This window comes from Pan troglodytes, chromosome X (assembly GCF_028858775.2).
Source record: "Pan troglodytes isolate AG18354 chromosome X, NHGRI_mPanTro3-v2.0_pri, whole genome shotgun sequence".
In the NCBI taxonomy this organism is placed as follows: Eukaryota; Metazoa; Chordata; class Mammalia; order Primates; family Hominidae; genus Pan; species Pan troglodytes.
In genome coordinates, this window is record NC_072421.2 from 105,616,655 (window position 1) to 105,628,904 (window position 12,250).

Consider the following 12,250-nt stretch of genomic DNA (forward strand, 5'->3'; position numbering starts at 1 on the left):
GGTAGGCACCTGTGGTTCAGGGTTTGTACTTTTTCTTCTTGGGTTGGCAGAGCATTGTCTTGCTCAATGTTAATGCTACTCTGAGGTGGATTTAACTTGTAGTCAAAGGAGCTTAAGCCTCAGGACTTTTGCTTGGACAGGCCCCTTCCAAGGCCCTGAAAGGCCCTAGTAGTGTGTTTACATGGTTATAGGTTTTTGCACAATTTGCACAAGTAATATATTTTTATTCTTTTCCTTAAAGGAGAATCCCCAAATTCTAGAAGCCTTGGGTTTCAAAAAACACGGACCCACTCCTGGTATCACTAATCAGTCTCTAGCCTTTCGTGACTGGTCTACATATTTATTACTCTCACATGCTTGTCTGGCTAGATAAAAACACCCAAGGACTTCTAGACAACCCATGGACCTCAGAAACAATATCAGACCTAAGTTTTTCTTAAGTTTTAGATCTTTTGCTGACCGTAGCACTGTCTCAGTTTATTCTGATTTTGTATAGAACTTTTAGCCACTGCAGCTAGATGGAAAGGAGGCTTGAATTTTTCTTCCTTACCATTACATTCTTATAGATTGGGAAAGAAAGACCTTTTAACCTGAAACTGCTAACAGCCCAGCACCCAGATAAAGCCAGAGCTTGGAAAGAGGCAGCTCTGAGATTTGTGTCTTTCTGAGGAGACATCCTCTTCAGAGGCCCTCACTTAGCGTGGAGGAAGGAACAGGAAGAGGCTGATGAAAAGGCAGGAGAGGAAGTTAGGCATTGTGGAGCTCCTCCTGAGCCTGGCTTCATTATTTTGATTGGAGAATTCTGAACAGTGGAAAGCCTGGAGCTAGCGATTAGGAGACCTTTTGTATTCAGACTCTTCTAACTCAGGTAAGTCACTGTCTCTTTCTGGATCTTAACTTCCTTCAGTGGTACTTAAAATGAGGGGATTTGAGGGGATCTCTTCTAATTCTGCATTCCATGACAACAGGAATCCCCAGGTTGCCAAATCCACTCATATTCAAATGTTAAATTGGGAAACGCCTCTTAAAATGAAATCATTGCTAAAATGTCCATACAACTTTCCCAGCGTAAAGCTACACAGGAAGGCATAAAGACTGTCAGAGGCAGGAGTGAGGGTGTGGACATTTAAGAGGATGAGCACATAACAGCTAACATCTGTTATAGGTTCACTGCATACTAGTCACCATCCAAGCACTTTAAGTGTATTATCTCTTGAATACTCACAACTCAATGAAGTAGGTACTATAATTCTCCCCATTTATGGATGAGGAAACTGAAGCTCAGAGAGGTTAAGTTAACCAGGTTACACAGCTGGTAAGTAGCAGAGTCAGGGTTCAAACCCAAGCAAAGTATGACTTCAGGTGTCTTACTCTTAACCATTATACATCTGCTTCCCTGAATATGCTAGGCACCGGGGCATGGAAGGGAGGGAAAATACAGATAGCTCAACTTTCCGATTTGCTCCAAAGAAAAAGAAGACAGAAAATAGAAACTATTGGCTAAAAGTAGATTTCCCTTTGTTCTTTTTAAGTGCAGTGACTATAAGTTTTATACAGAATATAATACAGACATGTTGAGAAGAGGGAGAGAGGTGACTAAGAAAGACAGCCACATCTAAGTACAGATAAAAATGTGGAAGCCATATTTGTGGCCCATCAAAGTAAATTTATGTCATAAAATACAAGAAAGCATGCTTTGAAAAAGGACACAAAAACATTTGTGATATTATATATGCATTTAGATTGTAAGTGCCAGTTGCACTAGTTGCTATAGATACATTTCTTACATACCTAATTTGCTTAGTAAGACATTTCCTTTTTATTTAAACATGCATGTGTGCATGAACAGACACACATGCATCCACACAAACAAGCCAACCCCTAGTTTTTGTTTTGTTTTATTTTATTTTGTTTTGCTTGAGACAGGGTCTCTCTGTTACTTAGGCTAGAGTACAGTGGTGATCATAGCTCACTGCAATCTCGAACTCCTGGGTTCAAGTGATCCTCATACCTCATTTTTTTTGTAGAGATGGGGTCTCACTATGTTGCCTAGGCTGGTCTTGAATTCCTGGCCTGAAGCGATCTCCCTGTCTCAGCTTCCCAAAGCACTGGGATTACAGGTGTGAGTCGCTGGGCCCAGCCAAACCTCTAGTTTTAGATAAGGGATGATGGGTGCTGATGCAAGATCCAACCAACCATCATTCAGGCTGGAGCTGATAGTCTTGTTAGTGGGTTCTCTAGGATCCTTAATTTTCTTATTCCTTGTCTTTTGGCAATGATCCCAGTGTTTGTAACTGCCAGGACTGTGGAACTCAGTGAAAAGATGACAGGAGCTACCCAAGGTCATTATACCAGTCAAATAGCTCTGGTCAAACCATAGGTTGGGAGAAATACTGAAATTATTTGGCTAAAATAAGAATGGGTTTCCTGTGAATTTACCTAGCCCCATAATAATGGAATTGACTGGTTATTTGAAATTAAGTTAGTAGCTGGCTCAGAAGTAAAGGTGGGTATTTTTAGATATGGTGATTTAATTTTAATTTTACATTTAATTACAGAAAAATCTAAGCTGTTGTCTGATATAAGTGCTCGTCTATGGTTTACATACAGAAGGAAATTTTCACCAATTGGTAGGTAAATCATTTGTTTTACTGTGCTTTATTCCTTGTGGATAGCTTGCCTGAGGTTATCAGTGACTTCATAGAAACCTCAGAATTAACAGCTCACTATAGCAAAGAATTTGATTGAGGAGACTAGGTAAATCTTACACTTCATCCAAAAGTTTCATTGCTAAAGTATCCTTTCACATATGGCTCTATTTCATTGAGGGATTATGACAGTATACTTTTGACACCACCTCCAAGTGTTCAGGCACCAGATGATATTACTTGTTATACTTTTGAGATTAAGGGGGAAAATCACATAATCTTTTAATTTGTATAATATCTGTTAAATTACAATCCACTGCTTTATGGAACTACATGATTATTAATGAAAATTGTGTCTTGAAAGAAAGAAAATAATTTATTTTTTTTTCCCCCTTATGACATGAAAGCACCTTGCCATTGAGAGACAAATTACAGTAGTTTCCTTGGAACTAATTCTAGGCTGTTACCAGCTGTCAACTAGAAAAAAGGACAGCTCAATAGGTGAAGTGAATATGCTGTCTTCATAAAGGATATACAACACATTTGCAAGTAGGGTGGCCACTTCCTAGTATCATGGCCCTGTAGGAAAAGGGCCTACAAATGGTGAAATCTACTCTTCTAAGAGGAAACTAGAATGAAATCAACCTTTCTGTTCAGTGCCAAAAATGAAGGTCACACAGACTTTTCTTTTCTTTCTTTCTTTTTTTTTTTTTTTTGAGACGGAGTCTCGCACTGTCACCCAGGCTGGAGTGCAGTGGCACCATCTCGGCTCATTGCAAGCTCCGCCTCCTGGGTTCACGACATTCTCCTGCCTCAGCCTCCCGAGTAGCTGGGACTACAGGCACCCGCCAACATGCCCGGCTAATTTTTTGTATTTTTAGTAGAGACAGGGTTTCACTGTGTTAGCCAGGATGGTCTCGATCTCCTGACCTCGTGATCCGCCCACCTCGGCCTCCCAAAGTGCTGGGATTATAGGCGTGAGCCACCGCTCCCGGCCCTTTTTTTTTTTTTTTTTTAATTGCTCTCCCCAGAAATACCCCAGTCACTAACAAACAAAAGAACAATCTTTAGTAACCAGTGGTTCTGAACTGTTAACTTTCTCTGGCTGAGGAGCTCTTTGCAAGGCTGGAAAATATTTCTAATTTTACTCTGCCAATATTTTGGCAATAGATGATCTCTTCTTTATGTGGGCCTCATTGCATCTTTTCCATACTAATCTGGCCAACAATCCCAGCATTAGCAAGAGCCAAAAGGCACCCCTTCCAGGTCATAAATTGGCTCCCTCCTTCCCATCTTCTTGTAGTAACTCTCCTTCAGTCCCCACAACTAAAAGAAAGGGGTGACCACCTTGACCCACTTGTCCTACAAGGTTGATGACCCCCTTTGAAGTTAGTCTTCTGAGATCATGTTTAGCGTATTTTTCCACTTCCACACTGGGAAAAGAAAACAATGAAAACAAAATATCCTCTCTGCCATACAAGTTATCTGATTTCATTGGCCCCTTGGAAAAGGATATTGAGCTCACCCTGGCCTCATATGTGGGATTTTCTTTGCATAAGGTGTTCTTAAAATGGAACCTATTGTCTTATTTCGTTTATTAACTAATTTTATACCTTTTAAAGATACATTTCTAATTTATTAATATGGGTTTAAATTATGATCATACTCAAAACATCAAGTATTTGCATCATCCTCTATGGGTTCTAGAACACTTTCACAGATATTCTCTCAGTTCTTACAATACCCACTGATAGTAGGCAGAGTATGTACTATTATGCTCAGCCTATAGGTGAGATTTAGATTAGATAACTAGAGACTGGTCTTCTGATGCCTCATCTAGGGATCTTTCCCCTATTTTACAATGTCCTTCTTGCTGTTCAGATCTTCATAGTGTATATTCAGAATAGTCATGAGCCTTCCAAATCTCTTTGACCATTTTGATGATTGCCTTTGGTAGTATTTGTTCTTTATCTAAGTAAGACTGGCTTCCCTGAGAATTTCAGGGCCATGCAAGTGAGCTATGCAAGGCAAGGTTTGGGTCTGGCAGATGATGACATGGAATGGACTAAGGGTTGGTATTCATACATGGCAGTCACCTACCAAAATTGCATGTATACCTAGAAGTCTTCAAGCAGAAAACATAAGGGACACATTTAGTTCATTTGCTTGTTTTATGTTTGGCCATAGAACCTGTTTTGGTTGACTCAGCACTATGTTTGCAAGTTCCAACCATATACCCAAATCTTGTTTGATCTGTGGGTGTATCTGTCACCTCACTTTTCAGAGTATATATATTTACCTGTCTTGTGTGAGTCCCAAATATGCTGATGTTTCAGGAAAGGGCAATTTGAGGAACCCATATTAATTCCCTTCCATTTTGCCAACAGGTGGAACGGGCCCTTCATCAGATGCTGGTTGGGGATGTATGCTACGCTGTGGACAGATGATGCTGGCTCAAGCCCTTATCTGTAGACACTTGGGAAGGGGTGAGTTAAATTTGTTTTATAAACTTTCTCAGAGACCTCTGCAGTATCACTTGCTGTTGATTTAGCTTGATGCTGAGCCTTGGGAACACTCAGTAACAAACTTGAGGGTCTTAAAATGCTCTCTGCAAGCTCAAGTGGTGGGGCTGACAAGTCAACAAAGCCCCTCATAAGAAGGAAACAGCTAATGTTTCCTTGTGAGTCACCAAGCCAGGGAGTTATTTTCCTGGGACAGAACTGAACATCGAGGGAGGTATGTCATTTATCCTTTCCATCTTTGCTATTGTTTGAGTAAGTCCTTAGAAATGCAAGATAACAAAGGGAGCAGGAAGAAGGGTGTGGTGATTAAGTCTGTTTCTTGACCTTGTTTAAGATATCTGCCTGGTGAAGGATGTAAGTGACCTAAAGGAAGAGCATAGAGGGAGCTGGCGCTATTTTGGTTTTGGTTCACTAAGGATGTCCAGCTGATGATGAAGGAATCTTTAAATTTGCTTCCTTGGGAGGACATTTAATTAAGAAAGCCTTCTGATAATGGTTGTTGGAACTATTTTTTTTTTTTTTTTGAGTCGGAGTTTCGCTCTGTCTCCCAGGCTGCAGTGCAGTGGTGCGATCTCGGCTCACTGCAACCTCTGACCCCCGGGTTCAAGCAATTCTCCGCCTCAGCCTCCTGAGTAGCTGGGATTATAAGTGCCTGCTACCACGCCTGGCTGATTTTTGAATTTTTAGTAGAGATGGTGTTTTGCCATGTTGGCCAGGCTGATCTCGAACTCCTGACCTCAGAGGATCCACCCGCCTCGGCCTCCCAAAGTGCTAGGATTACAGGCATGAGCTACCGCGCCTGGCTGGTTATTGGAACTCTTGAGTCTTGCTTTCTTAAGACATGTACATACTTCCCTATGGGCATCTGAAGGATGGGGTTGGCTGGATGCCAGTTCAGGCACTTGGGTGAAGGTCCAGTTGGACTTGGGGATGAGAGAGTGAAAGGACACTTTGGATGAGATTGGGCTGCTGAACTCATTGGCTGTTGCTAATTGAGGTTCAGAAGTATAGAAACATTGTTTTCCTTTTCCCACTGTGCAAACTCACAGATTTTGCTACAGCTTTCAGAGAGGATTGGAGAAGGGCCTAGGGAGGTTTCAGGGCTTGTTACCTTCTCTTCAGGGTTTGGGATATCCTGCTTCCCCTGGATAGTATAATAATTTCCATTTTACAGATGAGGAAACCGAGGCTCAGGGAAGTGATGTGATTTACCCAGGGTAAAACAGCAAGAAATCAAAGATTTGGGGATAAAATAAAGATATTCCAACTCCTTGTCCAGTGATTTTCCTTGTTTATACATGCTTCTTGGTGTAGATCCATTCTTACTATTTAATTTTTTTTTCATTTATAACACACTTCAAAATGATTATTTTGGAAGCGAGTTCTGGAAGTAGGGAGCAAACTGGAAAAAAAAAAAAAAACTCCACAGTCAGCAATCTCAATTGTTTCAATACAAAATCAAGTAGCAGGAAGAAGTTGGAAATAGATCTTGTAGCTAAGATGAGTTAAAAGAGTAATTTTGTAAAGATGTCTTTTGGATTGTTTCCTATTCAGCTATTTTAAAATTAAGGTAGAGTATTCACTTGCCATTGTCGTCAGTGAATATTTAGTGCTATTTAGCAGCCAGCTAATTAGGATTTCCCCAGACTTGGACAATTTGGTAGCTAATGAAAAGAAGTTGGATGTGGTTCACCCTCTGAGGGCTGTGCTGGATCCAAAGTTAAAAACTTTGGTTTTAGAAACACTAGAAGCAAAAGACAACTGAAGAGTCTGGAGATAATGGCCTTTGGCTTCAAGTGTAGTTCAGTCTTTATTTCAAACTCTTTAAAACCTCAGGAGAAAAATTTGTCTTGGACGCAAACTAAGCCTCAAAAATCTGTCCCATTAGACAGCGTTTCTAGAGCTGAGAGGATTGCAGTGATTACATAGAGTTTTTGCAGTTGTCCTCAGCAAGTTACGAATGGCCTCTGTAGGATTTAGGGGGCTGTGCTGAAGGCACAGATGGTATCCGTACAGATGCAGTTATTTTGGCATTGGTCTTAGGGAAACATTGAACACCTGATAGCAAAGGTATTTGTTTTCCCAAAGCTCAGCATGGACTTTTTAAAAGGTGGTGTAAAAACGACAGCATGCAATTTTTTTAAGCTTCCTTAGTTGTGAGCTATGTATATTCCCCTGTGAACTGTCGTATATCAGAATAGCACTTCTTACCCGTGAGATCCTTTTGTCAATGCTGCCAAAATATAAGAGCAAAAGCCATTGCTGTCTATGTGGAGATGAGATGCTATGGCATCTGGCTTATATACCGATGTACTGCCGGGCTTTGTGGTGACCTCCTGTTCACTGAGTAACTGGCCAGAAAGGCCTTTGTGACATTGTTTTTATGTAATATTTATCCAGCTCCAGCCCTTGGGTTAAGTCAGTTCCTTGGTCAACTTCTTGTTTTGCTTTTACTTTATACCCACTGAGTCCTTGAAAGCAATCACTTTCCAGATGTCTTTGTCATCAAAATGAAAGATACTTAGAAATGTTCTAACTTGGTCATCCCTGCCTTCTAGATGTGGTGCCTTTGTTTTCCTTCTAACTTTGTAGTTACAATAAAAGTGCAGAGAGGTAATAAACAGTTATAAAAATGTTTCTAACCCATTTTTTTTTCTTAAAAAGACTGGAGCTGGGAGAAACAAAAAGAACAACCCAAAGAATACCAACGCATCCTACAGTGCTTCTTAGATAGAAAAGATTGTTGCTACTCTATCCATCAAATGGGTAAGGTCATAAATCAATAGTTTAAAGGCAGTGCCTATTCCTGTTCCTTCTCTTCCCTTGCCTTATATGTGGCTCCATTAAGTTGTCCATCTGCTTAATTATTTATGCAAAAAATTAAGATTTTGTGGCTTATTGGAAGATCTTTTGCTAACATGTTATTTTTTTCCACATTAAAAACAGCACAAATGGGTGTAGGAGAAGGGAAATCAATTGGAGAATGGTTTGGACCAAATACAGTTGCACAGGTGTTAAAGTAAGTAAAAGAGTCTGGCATCTGCCTTATTCTGCTGTCTCCTATGCTTCCCTCCCTAGACAACTAAACCTCCCATCAACCGAGGTATTCTTGCAATCCCGCTAAGCTACTCCTCCCACTAAACCATCAAATATCTGCCATTTTGCTCAGATGGCTCTTTGAAATGTGTAAGCATGGATATCTGTCTTGGTGTATCAGAGTTATATTCACTGGTAGCAGTATATGTGGCTGTATCCTAGGACTCATTCAGTGTCTCATGCTACAGATTGATGCTCATGTGCCTGGGAGCCATTGGCCTGAGGGTCCCTTTGAAGCCAAAAGTTTCATACTAAGTGGTAGAGGCTAAGCCAGCCTAAGCAAGAAATGGACCCCCACAGGGCTCCCACATGCACTACATAATATTTAAAAACCCTGTTCATTCAGCATTTTCTGTGTACCTTTACTGTGCTAAGTTCTGGGGGTGCAGAAATAAACTTGACACAGTCCTTGCCTCAAGGAACTCACCACCTGTTGGGGGCGACAAACCCCAGGGAAGTCTTGGAATCAGTTTGTCATCTCATAGCAGACTCAAGGTGTCCCAGTGTGGTATTTTTCCAGTTGCCTTGTTAAATTCCAGAATTCACCTCCCACAGCAAGAGGCAAGGTGGAGAGGTCAGGACCAACTTTTTGAAAGCAAACGGGGTGAGTGATGTTAGTACTTACACCTGCAGACCACCTTACCTGTTGTCACTCTCCTTCCTAACAACCTATCACTGGATGGAAACTCCATGAGGGCAGAGGTTGTATTTATCTTGTTCACTCTGTAACACTAGCACATAGAACTGCCTGGCATGCATAAGTACTCAATAAGTGCTCGATGAATACATGAAAATAGCCGCCAGAATCTGAGGCCAGATTTAGGGATCAGAAGATTGAAACCTTCTGGCTTCCTTTGGTGTAGAATATTAAGCTCCTGGGCATTATGGGGGAACCTATTCCATGCAAAGTACAGACAGGACCCTGTTTCCATTACTAACCAGTCTTCAGTGAACTAGAATGCTTTGGGAATGTGTCTGTGAGGAGAGTGGCCTGGATTTTTTGGGGACCCAAGGAAAATCTGTATTGACTTTACTCCTTCCTAACAATGTAACCTCTCTGAGGCTGCTCTCTTGCCATAGTCAGAGTGCCTTTTGGGCATCGCTGACTCTGCTGAGTGAAAATCTGGTAGGATTTCAGGAATCACTGTATGAACGTAGTGTGGAAAGTATAAGAGATTAGAATGGCTGTGCTGAGCCCAAAACCCGGCTTGAAATGGTTGGTGTTAAAATAACATCCCTCAGAATTTGCTTCTTTCTTCTGAATTTTAAGATTACCAACAACAAAGTGGAAACCTAGATTTTTTTTTTTTTTTTAGGACAGAGTCTCACTCTGTCGCCCAGGCTGGAGTGCAGTGGCACAATCTCGGCTCACTGTAACCTCCACCTCCCAGGGTCAAGCATTCTCCTGTCTCAGCCTCCCGAGTAGCTGGGATTACAGGTGGCTGCTACCACACCCAGCTAATTTTTGTATTTTTAGTAGAGATGGAGTTTCACTATGTTAGCCAGGCTGGTCTCGAACTTCTGACCTCGTGATCCACCCGTCTCAACCTCCCAAAGTGCTGGGATTACAGGCGTGAGCCACCACGCCTGGTGTAGATTTTTTTAAAGAATGTAAATGGGTTCCAATTCATCATGATCATTAGCATTAACAACAGCATATTATTATTATTATTATATTATTGTTATTATTCTGGGGAAAGATAATACATCAAAATGAATGAAATACAAGGGTGATGGTAGTTAACCTCTTTCTGGGAGCTACCTGGTAGAGAGAATGTGTTTTCTTTGGTCCAGTGAGACTGGGTTTTACCCACACATCCCAGACGTAGCCAGGTTAAACATGGCCTTACTTAACTGGCAAGGAAAGAAGAAGGAAAGGGAGAAATAGGCAGGGTACTTTACATAGACTTCAGATCATCTCTCTTTTAAAGGGGTTTTCTTTCTAATACACCATAAAGTCCTACAGTTCAGCATGGTGGCTCTCTTCAGCTGCTGACCAGTAAAGCTTGGCACCCGAGTCAGTCTGCAGCCTATGTCACTTGAGAGGCACTCTCAGGGCAGCTGGGGAACAGTGGAAGTAATCTCTCTCTCTCTTTCCCCTCCACCCACTGTCTCTATCTCTGGGTTTACCTGGAACATATTCTCCATATTATCTATGATCCCAAACAAATATCTATTTTTTACGGACAGCTTCCTTTTTAAAAGTTTTTTTACAGTTTCCCTTTTGTAAAATAAAAATTCAGTATGTCAGAATGTCTTTTATTTAAGAAAACAAAGTCTCTTGGGACTTTGAGAGCAGATGCATGGGTAACTTTTCTTTTTTCCCCAGTAGGTGTCCCATCATTTTGTGAAGTAGACTTCTCCAGGTTGTAAAGCAGAAACTTCTTTTTGAGGTTCAGATACAGTAACTCTGTGGCATTCTCAAGGTCTCTAGACATGGAGCATCCCAGAGCTCTGGCAAAGAAGCCAGAGCTGACCTGAACACCAGCTTTTCTATGGCTCAGTGTTTGGTGACTTTAGGAACACTGGGCATAAATTGTACTGTTTTCTGCTGATATTTCCATCTTCCCAAATTGTGACTTCATTATACATTGCTTTGCAGAAAACTTGCTTTATTTGACGAATGGAATTCCTTGGCTGTTTATGTTTCAATGGATAACACAGTGGTCATTGAAGATATCAGTGAGTTACCAGCCTGTTTAACTTCCCAGCTGATGGGTGATGAGTTCCTCCCTCACCATTCAGTATTCTGGGGCTCAAGAGAGTCTCTCTGGTCTTCCCCACCAGGGCAGGGGAGCTTAGAGGAGCACAGGGCTCTGATTCTCTTTCTTTTCAGCTTTCTGAGAGGGAGAACAGCATTAGAGGGGCCTTGCTCCTCCTCAGTGAGGTACCACACTCCTTCCCTGCAGAAAACACAAAGTGTGTATAATAATTTATTCAACCACCAACAGATCTTTCATGGAGGCTCACCCTTGTCCAGGCGTGTGATTCCTGCACTGAGGAGTGAGAGCAACCTAAAGATACAGTCCCTGTCTCAAAGGCCCTGGCAGACTTGAGAAATGAGATTCTTCCAATAAGCCCAGAATCCCTATTGGGAGCTAAACAAGTACCCAGTGGCCAGAATGAAGAACATGAGCCCTAGAGGAATGGCCTGGGCTTTGTGCAGGCGGGGAGTCAGCTGAGCCCTGGTGGCAGAGGAGAGGGCCTTCTAGGCAGGGTGGGGGGCATGTGAGGTTCCCCTTAGTTTTGATATTGGAATATCTTCTAGGGCTGAAGACTCCTTACTTATCCAATATTCTGTTCTTCCATTTCTAGAAAAAATGTGCCGTGTCCTTCCCTTGAGTATTGACACACCTGGTGACAGGCCTCCTGATTCTTTAACTGCTTCAAACCAGAGTAAGGGCACCTCTGCCTACTGCTCAGCCTGGAAACCCCTGCTGCTCATTGTGCCCCTTCGCCTGGGCATAAACCAAATCAATCCTGTCTATGTTGATGCATTCAAAGTAAGTCACTTCTTTCCCTGAGCCCATTGCTGCCTGCCCATCACACCGCCATCTCAGCACAGAGATCCGTGAGCAGCAGTCCACAAGTGAGTTGAGAATCTTGCATTGTCTTTCTCTCCAGGAGTGTTTTAAGATGCCACAGTCTTTAGGGGCATTAGGAGGAAAACCAAATAACGCGTATTATTTCATAGGATTCTTAGGTAAGAAAGGAGGAATCACAAGTAAGTCATCGTGGGCTAGGGGAGGGCGTGGGGACAAGGTTTGCATGGGAGACCAGGCAATTCCAGTTAGTGGGTTCCCGTCTAGCCCAGGAATGCCGTGGCCTCTGGTCAGCTCCTTCTGTCTCCGGCCTAACTGATGGAGAGTGATGTTTCTGTGTGCCTGATGGAAAGCAGGTCCAATTTCAATGCCTTTACTTCCTTGCTTCTTGATAAGATGGTTCCATTGCTTTCCCACTGGATAGCCCCAAGGTCATAGCATT

The 12,250-nt window shown here is 42.0% G+C and overlaps 1 protein-coding gene across 11 annotated transcripts in view; it reads left to right on the forward strand.

The window, feature by feature from the left end:
- ATG4A (autophagy related 4A cysteine peptidase) overlaps positions 1-12,250 on the forward strand; it is a 66,580-nt gene that overhangs the window by 38,338 nt on the left and 15,992 nt on the right. For 5 of the 11 annotated variants that reach the window (XM_016942650.3, XM_016942649.4, NM_001246528.2 and 2 more), the window contains 7 exon segments: positions 2,559-2,630; positions 5,036-5,134; positions 7,835-7,936; positions 8,117-8,189; positions 10,869-10,948; positions 11,582-11,769; positions 11,891-11,969. In XM_016942650.3, coding sequence (XP_016798139.1) covers positions 2,559-2,630; positions 5,036-5,134; positions 7,835-7,936; positions 8,117-8,189; positions 10,869-10,948; positions 11,582-11,769; positions 11,891-11,969 — 693 coding nt within the window. 11 annotated transcript variants of the gene reach the window in all.